Source organism: Antedon mediterranea, chromosome 8 (assembly GCF_964355755.1).
Source record: "Antedon mediterranea chromosome 8, ecAntMedi1.1, whole genome shotgun sequence".
NCBI lineage: Eukaryota > Metazoa > Echinodermata > Crinoidea > Comatulida > Antedonidae > Antedon > Antedon mediterranea.
In genome coordinates this window covers 11,024,075-11,041,944 of record NC_092677.1, presented here as the reverse complement: position 1 = coordinate 11,041,944, position 17,870 = coordinate 11,024,075, and the positions used below count along the sequence as shown (strand labels likewise).

The 17,870-nt window shown below is 33.0% G+C and overlaps 2 protein-coding genes across 4 annotated transcripts in view; both read left to right on the top strand.

Annotated features, from left to right (window-relative positions):
* The window catches only part of LOC140057233 (uncharacterized), a 36,527-nt gene extending 23,598 nt beyond the window's left edge, over positions 1-12,929 (top strand). For all 3 annotated transcript variants that reach the window (XM_072102800.1, XM_072102798.1, XM_072102799.1), the window contains 4 exons: positions 2,087-2,281; positions 6,146-6,274; positions 8,689-8,822; positions 11,084-12,929. In XM_072102800.1, coding sequence (XP_071958901.1) covers positions 2,087-2,281; positions 6,146-6,274; positions 8,689-8,817 — 453 coding nt within the window. In that variant the 3' untranslated portion in view covers positions 8,818-8,822; positions 11,084-12,929. The remainder of the gene's footprint in view (positions 1-2,086; positions 2,282-6,145; positions 6,275-8,688; positions 8,823-11,083) is intronic.
* A 1,722-nt stretch (positions 12,930-14,651) lies between these two features.
* Positions 14,652-17,844, top strand: LOC140056029 (NADH dehydrogenase [ubiquinone] iron-sulfur protein 6, mitochondrial-like). The gene is made up of 4 exons (XM_072101248.1): positions 14,652-14,807; positions 16,016-16,069; positions 16,213-16,335; positions 17,148-17,844. The coding sequence occupies exons 1-4, from the start codon at positions 14,667-14,669 to the stop codon at positions 17,208-17,210; spliced, it is 381 nt and encodes a 126-aa protein (XP_071957349.1). The 5' UTR covers positions 14,652-14,666; the 3' UTR covers positions 17,211-17,844.
* The last annotated feature ends 26 nt before the right edge of the window (positions 17,845-17,870 follow it).

Genomic DNA, 17,870 nt, shown 5'->3' with positions numbered 1-17,870 from the left:
GTTTGTATTTTCGTGATTTGTTATTTATTTGAATACAAAACGGTATTCCTGTGATTTCCAAAAAATAATAATACATCAGCAATTAATAATACGTATAAGATGATTGTAAGATCACCTTAAAATCATAATTTTGGCAATTGAAATTACTATTTTAGAATGATTCTTCTCGCTAATAGTGCTCCTATAGGGAACATGATGTGTTTATGTTAAGTGCAGCCAAATAACCCACTGGTAGAAGAAGAGCAATTAGTTGATTTGATAGAAAAAAAATGTATAAATTTATTTTCTTGAAAAAACACAGATGATCTTCTTTGATGCGGAACCAAATTTGGCACGTGGGTGGCTGATGGAATTCATGTCCATTTCCAGTAACTTATATCTGAAACACATCCATGTGTTTAATTTCCCAATGCATGCATGAAATACTATCCTTTAAAAAAACTGATTATTGTAGTTTTTTTTTGTCTCTATCCTTTAAATCCACAAGGTATTAGTAATTCATCAGATCTGTAATAAATTGTCACTATTTATCACCTTGAGACATTATGGGACAATTTTCCCATGTATAATTTACCTTAATTTGCATACGAAATAAGCAGATAGATTAGAATAAACTAGATTGCACTTTAAGAAATTTAATACAGTAATTTTAAAGTGGGGATATTCGTTATTTATTTCTACATAAAAGGATACATACTTCCTTGCTAATGATTATGAAGAATATATTTGTTAGTGTATCCATATTATTCTTTTATGATGTTTTTATAATTCAAGTAACAAAATAGTATGTCTAAAGAAAAGTTTTAATAGAAGGGAAAACTATATACAGTAGATTGTTCAGTTAAAAAATTTTACGAACGGATCTCCCCAGATTAATAAATGTTCTTTGAATTGAAAAAAAAAATTGATTACCCCAGCTAGGTCACCTACTCAACATGTTTCATAAAATATTTTTTTTCAGTGTTAATCATTAATTATATTAAATTGTTACTTTTTCATTTTGTCAATACATTCAACTGAATAAACTGTACATGGCCACCTTAGAGGAGGTACCTTGACTCCTAGTGATAGGTTATGCAAAGGTCAGGGGTTAATGGATCTACCTATAGGCTACAATGCCAAGGTTACCCACCACCTTGTGGTTGTCAATGACACTATTGCTGCTCAAAGAAATTTAATTGATTTATCATGTTATATCTAATCAGCTGATATCCAGTTATGATGCTATTACCAATTACTATTTGTAATTATGGTAGTTAATAGATTGAATTTGCTTTGTGTACCGTTTTGTAGATATACCCACAGCATACAGTAGAACTCCAATAAAGGACATAGAGGTGTTAAGAACCATCCTAATTAACTATCCCACTAGTTCGCCTTAAATAGGTGTGTCCAAAGAATGGATTCTACTGTATACAGTGGTATACATTAACAGTTCCCCTACACACATACCACTTTGGTATACTCAATATCTATTTTTTTGTCCACAAAAAATTAAAAACACTGTATTAATTATATTTAGAACAGAAGTGTCTTACTCAATAATGTAATATACTATGAGACACTACATATATTTTTGTGTTGTTAATGTAAATATCAACTTGTGCTTTGTTACCTTTCCTACAGCAGTATATGGCATTTCAGTTGATAAAAATTATCAATTATAGATTGAATATGTTATTAATTAGTGTTTTATTAATCACCCCCCCCCCCCCCCCAAAAAAAACAATGCTTAATCCTAATATATGTAGCAACAACACGTGACTGCCATGATCAGTGTCGGCAAACCAAGCTGACTACCTTGCTACCTTAAAAAAGTGCGATGATAACGCATGAAACATCAACGTAACCTTTTCCTTCACTATAAACAAAAATTTGGTTTCAAATAATATTGTTGAAGGGAGATAATTTTATTCAATTTAATCCTAACATAGTTACAGATTATAAAGTTCTATAGCCAAATCCGGAAGTTCTTAACTAGGAAAGTTCTAAACTCCAGAAAGTTTTAACTTTGAAAAATTCTATTCTTAATTTTAGTACAGCATTAAATGACTATCTAATTGTATTATTTAAATTATTTTTTCAGTTAATGTCAGTCGGAGCCCTGATCTGTGTTACGTCAACATCGTTCAACGGAGACAGCTACTTGTTGCTACCAGCGGCTTGGCGCTTCAGAGTGTTCGTCTTCACATCTGTCGTATCGATCCTAATAGCGTTCCTTTTACTTGTTATACACGCGTCAACGATTTCTCGTATGATGGCAATTGACTGGCTATCCTTGGTATGATAATCCAATTATTATTATTGTTTGTTTTTTGTTTTGTTTTTTTTCTGTGGTGACAGGTGTTTGTCTAATTTAATTTTTTTTTTTAGGTGAACTGTCAAAGTTTACCAATACCAAATATATGCACTGTCCTACTCGGTGACAATATATAGTTGACGATTGTAATGTGTTTTCAGGGTATAGTTCATAATTTGTTATTCCCCAACAGCAAAATTTTCCTAACCTGCTAAACTAAACTATCATCTTATAAATGATTTTATCTAGTTCTAAATGAACTTGGTTGATGGATGATAGTACTGTATTTTGTAATATTTTGTGTCTTTTTATTTATTTATTTATTTATTCTGTCTTTGTACTGAATGACACTTTCAGTGCTAAAGCATTGATTTCCAAAGTGGTTCAGTAGAGAAACATTAACAATATAATAAAAATAATTCAAAGACAACTAACAAGGTAATTTACATTATTACACACACATTTACAAAAAGGTAACTATCTACAAAACATACAGTATATATAAAACAATTTAAAGGAATTAAAGGTAAAAGATACCATTACAGTACTTAATCAGTAATATTTTGGATTGAATTTTTAAAAGTTGTTTAAAAAAAATGTATTTCTTTTTTATACTGGGTGATCCCTTCAGTACAAGATCTTTCTTCTAGAGGGTCCAGTACAGTACCATGTTATCAAACTAAGAGACCATCCCGACTCTTTTCTACCAACTGCTTTTTAAAGCATACGACATATTAAAATATGTCGTATGCTAAGAATGAGTACTATATGACGATGGGCTATAACTGCAGCAGTGAATTTACAAGATTTAGACAAGTTTAGTATAGATATAAGTTTATTTATTATTTTATATTAAGTAGTACAAATATGTATAGAATTGGAAGAAAAAAAACAACTTACCAAAGATAGATAGACCAAGTGCAGCAACAGGTTCCCAGCTGGGTGACCACACTAAACCAGATCATCATCAGCTACTGATGACGGTTGCCATTGACGTAACACGTGTGCACTCTGGGATATTGCGTAGGAAGTGACCTGTAGAAATCAGCTATCAACTAGGGTAGTGTCTTGATGCCTTGGGGTGTGTAGGTAGGTTAGGAACGGCCTGGGTTTGACATTATCGCAATCTGTGAACCTACTCATATTGTGTGTTATGTTAGGCAATCAAGGTGGATTCATTTTTCTTAAGGGTTGCTAAACTAATTTAATTAGCTTTATGAATTTTCACCATGCTTTTGAATATTCTTATTTATATTAAGAACATTTTATTTATTGCAAAAGATAGTTAAAATCCATAACATTATTTCTAAATATTTCTATAATCCATATTGTGAACATAGGATGCACAATTTTTCAGAATTTATCTGGCGTTTGTGTATGTGGCTGCGAGTTTAAAATGTGCATGGAGTCATTAGGCATGATATTTTAAACCCAAAGCATTGTCGTTTGGATGAGACATTAAGCTTGGCATTACTTGTAAAATTTTGTGTAAAAACAAAAGGTTTATTTATTGGAAAATTGCGCACTCTGCAATCATTAGTTATAGACCCTACCGCTCTGCCAATTGCACATGTGTTGGTAGGCATGCTCAAGATATCCTTTAGAAAAGTTGTTCCTGATTGGCCAAAGTGAAGCATTCACCTGTAGTTCAAATTTTACAGCATTTTTAGTTAGTTTGTTGACCTTGTATAACAATTTTGGTGACCTTATGTCATTTTAAATGCACCTACGGCACTATGTCTACATTGAACATTGTGAGACTACATCTTGTGTGTTCAGTCGTTACATTTGACAATGTTGAAATAGCAGTATGGAGACTGCGTCATTGGTCTGAATGATCTATGAGAATTCACGGTTTCAATAAGACTACATAAATATATAATACATCATTCGCTCTAGTAAATCGTTGTAAATCTAACCGGAAAGACAATTCCTGACCGATGTGGGGAACAAGTCAACTTCTTCAGACAGTGAAAAATATACAGAGGGGGAAACCACTATTGTGTTGAAGGGACATCCCTGTTAATGGAACACCCCTATTGAGTAGACACCCCTGTTGAGGTGACACCCCTGTTGAAAGGACACCCATATTGAGTAGATACACCTATTGAGGAGAAATCCTTGTTTAGGGGACAAACCTTCTTATTCAAAATGTTGAAGATGTCACCTTAATATTTCTACTGCATACCATAAGTGTATCTTTATAGTGACCTGTTTAAATGTTTTAAAAAACACAAGTGGTTTAAACTTTTAAGGGTGCCATGTCAAAGTTTATGTGAAAATAATCTTTTCAGTTTATTGAATCAGTGAGGTCATAAGTCAGTCTAGTCAAAAATAAAAGATGGCCAAGCCCCTGGCCAACCTTCGCTGACCAAAGACTGAAAAAAACCAGTTACCCAACCAGGGGTTGGCATAGGTGTACTGTTTATTGGATGACCAGACATTTACTGACCATTTGAATGAGAAAAGCAGTGATTTTAAATGAATGCCTTTGGCCATATAGTTTACACAGTGGAAATTTATCTTTATATGCTTCACACTTGCACTTTAGGACTGTATGTTTTAAAGTCAATGTTTTGTTGTAACCTTTGACCTGGGGTTATTGGTCACAGAAAATGACAATTGGAAATCTTTTGCAGTCTCTGATTTTCTCTAGTTGATATTTTAGTACAATATAATTCCTCCTTTTGGACATCCCTATTCAGGGTCATCTCTATGAAGAGGACAATATGACATATAGAAGTATACAGCAAACCACTGTTTGGGGAACACCTATTAAGGTGATAGAGACAATCTCTATTCTAAAGCTCTATCTACACTATCAAACTAGTTTAACAAAAAAGTGTGATGTGACCAAATATGGTAGTAATATGCCTAAATATGGTAGTAATATGCCTAAATATGGTAGTAATATGCCTAAATGTGGTAGTAATATGCCTAAATATGGTAGGTAGTGATATGACATCATGTCCACATAAAGTTTTAACATACAGTACAGTTGATTTTCTGCTCCTTGCATGAGGTTTGGTCTAATTATTGCACCATGATTGCAGTTATCAACACTCGCTCCATGTGATTGTGATATTTGTTTTTGAATTTGCTTTAATGTTGAAATGTGTTTTGACCAGAGGCAAATATGCAGATATGTTTCTCTCTTTTTTTGTTGTTGATTAATTCAGATGTTATTTGCTTTAATCTCTACAGTATATATAAATAGAATACATTTTGAACTTTTTAAGCGTTTTAATGCTTTTTTATTAGTTTAAACTTCAAAATTGTTACTCCATTTTAAAACTTATCTTTTGTGCAATATCACGTGTGTACTCTGTATATGGATTTTTGTTATATATTTTTAATTTATCTGTCTTTTTCGTACTAATATAGTAGTAATATTTTCCAATCTTTAAGATGAATTTAATCTATTGTTATTTTATTATGACAATGGACAAATAAAGCATTTCAGTAGTCGGTAAAAAAAATCAAAGTAGTGTGTTTTAATAGTCCTTTTGTATTTTCAGATTATAAATTGTTTGTGACATTAGATATAAAAATAAAATTATTTATACTTATAGTTTATAGTAAAAAGAAGAATTTGAATAATTTAATAAGTGGTCTGGGATTTTTAAAGGTCTGTTTACACTATCAAACTTTATGTGACAATAAATGTGATGTGCCCATATATGGACATGATCCATATATCATATCACTAACAGTAACATATTATTTGTCAAACTAGTTTTGATAGTGTAGACAGAGTTAAAGTCTCATTCCGTGTTTAAGACCCTTTTTGATCATTTGAATGAAAAAGATAAATAATAATTTGAATTTTATTATATAATTTTGCAGGAAATTGTAATCAGTGGAGTCATGACCTTATTGTACCTTATTTCTACTGCAATGGTGGGCTCTGCTTATCGAGAATTTTCTGGAAAAAACAAAGTGTGGACTGATCGCAGTATTTTACTTGCTGGAATGGTGAGCTTATCAATTAACGTTGCCATAGAAACAATGTGATTGGGCATCTGGATTAAATATAACTGTTATAGAAAGATTATTTTTACATTATTTACTAGGTAAAATATTTGGTTGGAATTTTCAGTGACTATTGGTTATAATGGTGCATGGTTGGTTTGTTTAGATAGATGATGAAAAATTTATGCCAAATTAGAAAAAAGATTGATATCAGACCAGTCATAATGATAAATAATATTGTAATATTGGTACTTCATTTGGGACATTACTAATACAGTGGACACTTTCCTATGAAACCCCTGTTTAATGGACACCCCTATTTAATGGACACCCCTGTTTAATGGAAACCCCTATTTAATGGACACACCTATTTAATGGACAACCCTGTTTAATGCACACCCCTATTTAATGCACACCTCTATTTTAATGCACACCTCTATTTAATGGACACCCCTATTTAATGGACACCCCTATTTAATGGACACCCTATTTAATGGACACCCTATTTAATGGACACCCCTATTTAATGGACACCCTTATTTAATGGACACTGCTCTTTAATGGACACCCCTATTTAATGGACATCCCTATTTAATGGACACCCCTATTTAATGGACACTCCTACTAAGAGGACACATGTTGATTTCCAAAGGTGTGAAAAAATGCCTTTAGTCGGCATTTATTCGATGGAAGTGTCTATTCATTTATATATATATATTTTGTGTTAAAATGCTAACTTCCCCTCGATTTAGAAAAACTACAACACAATATCAAAAAGTAATAAAAGTGCTTTCTAAATTGTAGATCATTTACATTCAATATTCTACTAAAGAAATGCATTATAATAGAGTATTGTATGTGTATAAGAATGTGGCAGGGAATTAATTTAAATGGAGTTATATAATACCATGGTAATGTCATTGTGCTTGTGCCCGAGGTTGGCCTATTTTATTTAATTGTAATGTTGTAATGTTCAAAGTAGGAGTGGCAGGTTTTGTCTAGACTTCCCACAAGCAAAATCTGCTAACTCATGTTGCACCTCCATGATGTTTTCAATATTTGTAGAAATCATTAGTATCTTTATTGGCAAGTAACTATGTAAATTTTTTTTTTCTGTTTTGTTGTTTGTTGACATAATTAACATTACAGTAGGTGTGTTTATGAAATCCCCAAAAAATATATATTTATTAAAAAACCAAATAAACGTTACTATTTCAATGTGAATCAAAGACCTAACCCTCCTTTTATTTAATCTGATTTAAATGACAGGAATCTATTTAGATAAAACAAAAAATGATATTAGTTCATCTTCCCCTCGTTGAAATATAACTATTTGTCATTCACCTCATGCCGTTATTTGTACCATTACGCGAATATAAAACATTCATTATTTGTATAATATTATGCATAAGTATAATTTTATGTTTAAAATGCTATGGAAAACTGCCATTCTTCATTGGGACTTGCTTTTAATAGTTGACAATAAAATGATAAAACAATAGAATCCCTTTGGCACACCTATATTAAGCCAACCCCTATTCAGTCCTATTTAAGGACACCATATTAGGTCCTGAAGGTTTCCCCTTATAGTTCTACTTTTATTTTATTCAATTTGCAGGCACAAACAAAAATACATGACAACTGTGCAGCACACTGGGGATTGCCATGAATGCTAAGCACTATCAAATAAAATATTGCAGTAAAATATATACTGTATATTATCTACAGATAAAATGGTTTGACAAAAATATGATATAAGATCGGAGAGCTGTCACAAATGTGTTAAAACAATAAAAATATATAATATATAAAAAATTGACATAAAAGACATGGCTGATTAAGAGTAGTTTTAGAGAGTGTCATAACGTATTCTTTAACGGTATTGTTCGGTAGCACTACCGAAAATGAAAAGCGTGACCTAAATAGAATAGTCAAGACCGCATCGCGTATAATTGGATCTGCACAATTGCCTTTGGAGAACATATTTTCGGATCGTCTTCTGAGAAAGGCAGTGGCTATCAAAGATGATCAATTTCATCCGGCCTCTAGTATGTTCCAGTTGATGCGCAGCGGTCGGCGATTTCATTCTATTAAGGCCAATAAGGCACGATTTACAAATAGTTTCTTTCCAGGAGCTATTAGAGCCTTAAACATAATGTAGACACTTTTTTGTAATGTTTTTGTTTTTGAGTTTGTGTTGTGTCTGTTGGATATTGTGCTCCGCCAACAGAGCAAACAGAATTTTTTTCTTAAAACAAAGGATAATAAATGATACTTGACTTGACTAATAGTGACATCTACATTTTATGCCATAACTTTATTATAATCTGTCTAATATTACTCAGTAAGTCAATGTTTTATAATAATTACTATGAAGCTTGCATTAATTAATCAACTAAAATAAATTTCCTTTACAGATCATTGGATTTATCTGTTTCGGTTTGTATGGGTTGCATGTTACTACTCTACTTCGCCGGCGACGTAAACATGGTCTATTTCGACATCAGTCGCTTCAGTTGGAGAGAACTGGAAGTGTCATTTCATAATTAGGGTACGTACGAATCCGGTAATTCTCAAAGGTTGTGGTATGAAACTTTGACCTCTCCAGGAAGGGGAATTTATCTAGGACCTCTCCAGGAAGGGGAGCTTATCCGGGATCTCTCCAGGAAGAGAGAACTTATCTGGGACCTCTCCATGAAGAGAGAACTTATCTGGGACCTCTCCATGAAGGGGGAACATATCTGGGACCTCTCCAGGAAGGGGAACCTATCTGGGACCTCTCCAGGAAGGGGAACCTATCTGGGACCTCTCCAGGAAGGGGAACCTATCTGGGACCTCTACAGGAAGGGGGACTTATCTGGGATCTCTCCAGGAAGGGGGAACTTATCTGGGACCTCTCCAGGAAGGGGAACTTATCTGGGACCTCTCCAGGAAGAGGGAACTTATCTGGGACCTTTCCAGGAAGAGGGAACTTGTCCAGAAACTTTCCTGGAAGGGGGAACTTATCCAGAAACTTTCCTGGAAGGGGAACTTCTCCGGAACCTTTCCAGAAACAGGGAAATATCCGGAACCTCTCCAGGAACAAGGAAATTATCCGGAACCTCTCCAGGAACAGGGAACTTATCCGGAACCTCTTCAGGAACAGGGAACTTATCCGGAACCTCTCCAGGAACAGGCAACTTATCCGGAACCTCTCCAGTAACAGGAAACTTATCTGGAACCTCTCCAGGAGCAGGGAACTTATCGGGGACTTCTCCAGTAAGGGGAACTTAATCAATCAGGGACTTCTAAATTATCCAGAACCTCTCCAGCAATGGGAAACTTATTCAGGACAGATACGTTGAAATGCCTCACAGTCACAGAGCTTTTCATGAACCTTGACCTCTTCTGTAGACCACATATCAAATTATGAATATCCAATCTATATCTCAGAAGGTGTCACAAATACAGTATATGTGGTAGACTTAACATTTTATAATACTGTACATGTACCTTTAAAGATGTAATTTTAATGTCACATAAAAATTGGATTGAAAAAAAAAAAAATTTATATACCTGAAACAACTGTAAATTAAAGAAAAAATAGTCAGGTTTTTTGTTTGAATTTAACCGTTTATTTTGTCTTGAAATCATTTTTTTTTTTTTTCTACGAATTATTAACTGCGAAAGGGCCTATTCAAAGTCTTTTTTAATTATTCTTCATTTTCATGTTTTTGGAGGACAATACATCTTCAACAACAATTCTCGGCATAATTTTATATGCATATGTGCATTTATCCTGAAAGACATGCGGCTTTATACAATTTACATAAAAATTGTAAGATAAGATAATTTTGACCAAGATAATTTTTATTCCAGTGTATTAAATTTTATTGTTGGACGGCCATATTACATTTTGTTTTAAATGATATGCTTTTTCAATTAAATTTAGGAAATGGTCCACAAAGATCACTTCCTCTATTAGCAAACAAATAGTAAAAATAAACTACCCATGAATAATTTGCTTGATAAAAATGTGGCCTATTCAGATTTTTATTTCCTTTATTTATTCTTTAATAAATAAGTTGAAATAATTATTAATAATTGTTTTGTATCTGCAAAATTGAAAAACCCACAGACAATATTTACCCAAGGCTAAGGAGGCAGATGTCTACTGGTAATTAGTCCTGGATAGCATCTAAATCTATGGCTTCAAATTTACTTTGTACAGCTCTGTCTACACTGGCACTATATATCAAACTAGTTTGACAAAAAAGTGTGATGTGCCCAAATATGGTAGTGATATGACATCATCAAGTCCATATATGGGCACATCACATAAAGTTTGATAGTGTAGACATACACTGTAAACTCTCAAAACCAGAATAGTTTCCTACCTATACCATTATAACAGGAAGTTGTAAAATAAGACTCTCTGTTAATAAATTCCTATATAGTCCAAACTGTAGGATGTTTTTGCTATTTCATTTCCAGTATATTTTATGGGGCCGAAGAACCTCCATTATCTTGCATACTGTATTACACCCGATTCTGTGTACTGTATCCCTACATAATTGCATAATTGTCCTGTGTCATAGGCAAATTCTATAAAACAGTGTCACATATGTATCACATGTGGCATATATATCAATGCTAGATTTGTCTATGGCCTGATACATACATGTGATACATATGTGATACTGTTTTAGAGAATTTACCTATGATACTGGACAATTTATAGATACAGTATCGAGGATTGACAAAAAAATGCCCATATATGGACACAGTGATGTAGACAGAGCTTAAAATTAATTTTATCTTTTCTTTTTTTAGGTATTGGTTTCATTCTACACAGATGTTTTGTCTATATATAGTATACAAGATGTATATATAATATTGTATTTATGTGCATTAATTATGATTGTTTAAAATGATATTTACGCACAATATTGCATACTTACACACTGTAAATATTAAATAAAGTTGTAATATTTTGTATGCTTTTTTCCTGCTTGTTAAAGGTGGGTGACTTCTTTCTTCTCTCCTAAAACATTTGCGAGACCATGGAGCTTTTGTTTCTCACTGTTCTGATTGGACAATTTATTATGACACTATATAAAGATTGGTTAAATTTGTTGGAATGCTTTTTTTTTTTATTATGGTAAAGTTTGTTGAGTTCTTGTCACTGCCAAACTTTCTGGGATTATTCCAATGTTTTGAATAACAATTAACCCTAAAATGTCTCGGTTTAGGGAGATATATAGTACTCTCTGGTGTAAATACCAAATTTGGTAGAAATTAATCCAAGTAATATGATAATAAAAAAAATAATCTCTATTCATTATTACATATAAATTATTCTGTATAAGAAATAAATAAATCTTTCAACATTATATAACAAGTTTGTATAAGGTTCAATACTTTTATTAATTTATAATATATATATATGTGTTGTATGTACATCAAATGTTGTTAGTGTTGTTTTTGTTAAATAGTAAACATGCACAAATTATTATAAAAGATAAACCAACGCTTGTGGGTGCTCTGTTCATTTAGTCTGGGTTCCAGACGGAGTTTTGTCTTAATATTAGTTAAAAGATAAATAATTTGGCACATATGGCGTTTCATACGTATACTACTTGATTTTGTATTTTCAGACAAAAATCGCGGTCGAAATAAAAACAAATAAATAAAAAAAAAAGATAATACAGACTTGGGGCAAGTCTACTGTTCATTAAGTATCTCATTAAAAAAACAGGTCTTCCAGCGTTGTTTATTTGCTAGGTGGTCTACTGTGTATTATTTGCTAAAATGTGTGATTTTACTTTAAAAGAATGTTTTATTATATAAATATGAAAGCCTTTATTTGGTTTATAAAAAATTGAGACAGATTTTTAGTTCTATTTTTATTTAAAGCAATTTATTTTAAAATGTATTACTTAAAAGTATGTATTTGTATATGTTATTACATGGTGACTGAATTAAAATTAAATACAAAAATAAAAATGTTATTGTAATAATAGACCAAATTTGTACATGCCAAACAGCCATTAGCACAACAAGGTATAGTGCTGAAATGGCCAAAAAAATTAAAACTAAAGGTCCAGTGTACAGATCAGGTACAGTAGGGAGGAAGAGGAATGAGCACCGTTTGCTGGCACTCAACAAGGACACTTAGAAAAGAGCGTATACGTTGTCTACACCTGTGTGCAATTCAGCCCAGTAGGCTGCAAGTCGCAGGTTATTCCTTCACATTTACATTATATACTGTATACATTAGTAGTAGTAGTAAGGGCGTGTGGCGCAGTGTTGGCCGTTGAACTACTGATCATGATTTAGAATTCAAAGTTACATTGCTTGTATCCTTAGGCAAGACAATTTACTTACGTTTGCCTCTCTCAACCCAGGTGTTCAAATAGGTACCTGGTATAGGTCAAAACGCAACTACCCTGATTACGGCTGCGACATTATGGGAGTATGTTTCCAGACGCGTTTGATTCAATTTATTACTGGGGTAATAATGTAGAAGCAGGTCTGCTTATTTAACTATTGACAATAAATGTGTTATTATTTATCTTGTATTATACAGTAATGTGCTTTTTAAGGAATACTATGCACACTAGGCATAAATGCAATAGGGATTTAGAAGTAATTGTGTGTAAATAAATTGTGCAAAAAAATCCACAAATCATACTACAGTATATCTTTATTCTGGTTTTGTATTTAGTTTAAATTGTTGTTTATAAAAAGTAGTTTCATATTAACTATCTATTTTTGATAGACCATTAATATTATGTTACTTTTTTTTAACAATGCTTGACCCGTCCCTGATGCATTACATAGAGGGTCCTTTCACACTAATTGACATGGTATCAAATTATTTAAAGAAAACAAAGTAAAAACACAAGTTGTATGATAATGGTTTTATTACTGAAGTATTTATACAATATTAATTTGATTCTGGATTAACCAAATCAATCTCGCTCAAATTATCATTTTTCTACACCCAGTTCTAGATGTCAATCCAGTTGTGTATCAGTTTGCCTTTCTGTCCAAAAAGTTATTAAAAACCTCTCTAACAAATTCCAGTTCTTTTAGGGTTTATAAGTTGTTACCACGGGTTAGCAAATCTTCTCTTCGGAATTCCTTGCCTTTGTTTGTGACGAGGATACGTTTTGCAAATCACATACAACCTTTTTTTCCGTACGACAAAATAGCAATCTTTACATCGTCTTTTTAAGGCAGATTTTACTTTAAATGCGGCAACACTCTGATGGGCTGTCATTGGTGAACTCGTCTCAAGCAAACTTTTTGAAGGTAGGTTTGATATGACTGGATTCTGTATAATCATAGGTTTTAGTAAAGTTAAAAATGTTCGATGAATTCTCGTTGAAAGTGATGGCGCAATTGTCGTCTGCTGGAAGACGGTCATTCTTGATAATCCTCGGAAAATCGATAACATTTTTTTAAATGTTATGTAAATCCTATGTTTATGAAGTTCTTGCTTTCAATTGCATGTACGTTTCTGGGGGAAAATATAGAAATGAGTAAATAAATGTGATTAACGGCACGGTCAACCATGTAAGTTATTATTTTAAATAGTTTTCTATTAGCAGAATCGGTCAAGGAAACAATATATATATTATATACAGTATATCACATTCTAATTTACATGCATAGTTGGCCTTGTTGATAAATAATATTAATTAATAAATATACCGTAATATTTTATCCATTTATTGGCAATAAATTAATACTGTGTTGATTGTTGTATTCATTCAAAAAACTAATTGTTATATTATTATACTTAATACAAGACCAACTAGGCTACTAAGTGTAAAAAACGATAAAGTATGTAATGGTTCTATATATTGCTGGGACATTTTAATTCCAAGCCTGTCTGTCCGGCTACAAATCCATCAAGACACCACCATACCTCGTGCTCATCGTCGTGTGTGTGGCCCACACAGTGTGGGCTGCCAGTGTTAGCTGCTGCATGGCCTAGCTAGGGCCTAGGCCTAGGCTATTTGTGCTTATGTATAGTTCATTTTAAGCACACTAAAAGTTCCACACAATTGCGCATTTCTGGTATGACATGTACCTACCTTTTCACTAGAGAGCCTACAAAAAGACTAATTATTAAATATAAAAATAGGTAATCGAAATTTTGAAATAATTTTCGTCTGCTATCAAAAAATCAGAATGTACGACATGTTGTAAAGTCGAATAAAAATGAGACCAAAATATGATATTTTGAATTGCCCAATAAATTAGCAGAGCCAAACTAAAATAATAAAACATGATATTTATATTAAATTTATAATTACAAATGTATGTTTTGGTATTTTAAACATTATATTGACTACGAAAAATAAGATTTGTATATGATTTGACCCTTGATTGACCCCTATTAAAAATGGCAGCTCTTCGTAGAACAAATCTTTTACTTTCGCGAGCAGGAATTGAATGGAATCTTGCTCGTTTTCAGCAATTACCAAAGCTGAGCTGTGGTATAAGACAATATGCTACTGAAGAAAAAGTTACACACACCGGTCAGGTATGAAATAACCTTAATATAGAATTTAAACTTAAGTCTAGGCCTAGGCTAGGGCTAGGTCGGTTTCGATCCAAGTCGGCCCTAAACCGTCTCGGCCAAAGTCAAGTCGGCCCCAAGTCAACTCGGCCGCAAGTCAACTCGGCCTCAAGTCAACTCGGCCTCACGTCAACTCGGCCAAAAAATAATCGGTCAACTCGGCCCATTAAAGTATGGAACGCAAAAAGTGCAAATAAAGGGGATTGATAAAATAATATTTCTTCACAATTTTTTAACTATGAATAATTCTGACTTTTAATGAATATTATTATTTAGACAATAATATATTTAGCAAAAAAAATAGGAATGATTTCACCAACTTTCCTTTATTTACGTTTAATAAAATTTCGTAGCTATGCGTTTGCCAGCTTTTTCGATATCTACAACTGCTACGTGTTTTCGCTGACCGGGGGATTCCCCTTTTTTTTAAACGCAAATCATGCACAAAAACGATGTACGATCATTTTTTCTATGGCCAAATGGTGGAACCATGGAGTAAATGTGGAACGTAGGCCTCCGTCTTCGATTTCCTAAAATACGGTACCTGCACGTGTTTTTTGTAACACGCGGGTACTTCTAATCTATTCATATCGGCAATGAGTTCATTTTTTTATATGATATTATATTTTTTATTTCTTCATTTTTTTTAAAACGTGGATAGTAAGAATCGTAATAATATTAAGCACTTTTTGCGTTCCATACTTTATTGTGGCCGAGTTGACCGATTAGTTTTTGGCCGAGTTGACGTGAGGCCGAGTTGACTTGAGGCCGAGTTGACTTGGGGCCGACTTGACGTGGGGCCGACTTGACTTTGGCCGAGACGGTTTGGGGCCGACTTGACCTGCAACCGGCTAGGTCTAGACTACTCTCTCTGTCTGGCCTAGCTAGTCTCGGCCTAACTAACCTAGTTAGGCCTAGAGTAGTCTAGCCTAGGCCTAGGTAGTAGAGGAGGGATTAGGGAGGGGAGGGATTAGAAAACAGATGTCCACTTTGTTTGTTGTGATTGGTCCTCACACGAATGTGAAAATCGTTAATTAATTGAGTGAGGAGATCAGGAATTTAATTTTAATTTATATAATAAAAGTTAAAACAATAAACATAGGCCTATATAGAGCCTAATTATTATTTTAATAATTTAATTTATTAATATTATTAAATCATTCGTTTTTCAGTCATTTGAAGAATCTGATGTTAGACGAGCAAGATTTGTTGGCAGAGAAAAAATGGTAAAATAACATTTAACATTTTTTTTTAATTATTTAAAATTAATAATATAATATTAAATACAAAATTAAATATGTTTATTTAAAGTTTATTTGTCTTATTTTAATTATCACTTTTCAATAGCTAAGGACTCTTTTATACATAGGTGAACGAAAATTTTGCAATAGACATGATAGCTGAAGTTGAACCGACTGAGATAGATGGCAGAAACGTTTACTGTAATGGCGGTGGAGGACCACTAGGGCATCCTAAAGTATTCATTAACCTGGTAAGTATACTAGGTAACTTAAGGGTTCCATCTAAAGTATTCATTAACCTGGTAAGTATACTAGGTAACTTAAGGGTTCCATCTAAAGTATTCATTAACCTGGTAAGTATACTAGGTAACTTAAGGGTTCCATCTAAAGTATTCATTAACCTGGTAAGTATACTAGGTAACTTAAGTGTTCCATCTAAAGTATTCATTAACCTGGTAAGTATACTAGGTAACTTAAGGGTTCCATCTAAAGTATTCATTAACCTGGTAAGTATACTAGGTAACTTAAGGGTTCCATCTAAAGTATTCATTAACCTGGTAAGTATACTAGGTAACTTAAGGGTTCCATCTAAAGTATTCATTAACCTGGTAAGTATACTAGGCAACTTAAGGGTTCTATTTATTGGGTCAGGGTGGCAGATGAAATATCAGGTGCTGCAGGCATTGAAAGGGATAAGTCATATCAGCAGGACAGGCAATAATCGTAGGCAACACCAGGTCAGTGGCTGCATGCATTATCCAGGGGCAGAAAACACTCAAGAGCTGCATGGACTACTTGGGGCTGAAAACACGACCTACAGTAAGAACTGCCTGCAGTCAACCGTTTGGGCCTGCATGCACCGCTGGTTCCAGCCACCGCTCTGGAACCAAAAACAGGTGTCACTGCAACTTCTGAGTGTAGAATAAAACAATACAAATAAAATAATTTGAAAAATTGCAACTTGTATACAAATCTTCATGGTAAACTACATGGAAATTACTCCCATACTAAATCTGAATGATTATGTTTGTATTGAAGACAAATTTTTCTCTTTCTTTTACAGGACCCTGAAGGACCTCATTCATGTGGTTATTGTGGTTTGCGATTTGTACAGAAGCCTCATTAAACTAAAGGAATACTGACTAATGTTGAATAAGAACTTAATAAAAATCCTCTAACAAAGTATGTTCAGATCATTTGAGGAATTACAGTGAAAATAGTAGAGTGTTGAAAAACAGAGGTAGTTTACAAAACAACAATTATATACGGTAACTTACTGGATTCACTAGAGAGTTAATGGAAAATATGTGTGAACATTTGTTTTAAAATATGACTCCAGTTTATATAACATTAAATAATAATAGCTAAATAAAGCAGTGTTTTTTGCAAATGTGCTATTGAAACTACTTGTACATAATATTAGTAATAGTTGTTTGAATAAACAGGTGAAAACAAAATGTCTGTTATTTAACTGTAGTTTTGAGGATACTTTCTTCACTCACAATAAATTGTGATATAGAGGGTGCACTACATCTTTTTAACTATGTTTCCCAACATCAAATTGATTTATTTAGCTATTTTATTGTAGCACGGATTAGCTGGAATATAAATTGTTAAAAAACATGTAACCTTTTAGGCCTAGGCCTAGATACTATTTTTCTTACAGAGAATGTTTTATTTTGTTTGAAATAATTTCCAAATAAATTAAATTAAGTACAGTTTATCTTGTTTTAAACTGAGAATATATAGGCCTACATTTAAATAAGTAATTTAATGTATTTATGAA

What these genes read in the sequence shown, in the direction of transcription:
- LOC140056029 (XM_072101248.1), top strand. Translation starts at nt 14,667, where the DNA reads ATGGCAGCTCTTCGTAGAACAAATCTTTTACTTTCGCGAGCAGGAATT. An exon ending in AAGTTACACACACCGGTCAG is followed by an intron (nt 14,808 to 16,015) that starts GTATGAAATAAC and finishes TTCGTTTTTCAG; the next exon opens with TCATTTGAAGAATCTGATGT. An exon ending in CTAAAGTATTCATTAACCTG is followed by an intron (nt 16,336 to 17,147) that starts GTAAGTATACTA and finishes TTTCTTTTACAG; the next exon opens with GACCCTGAAGGACCTCATTC.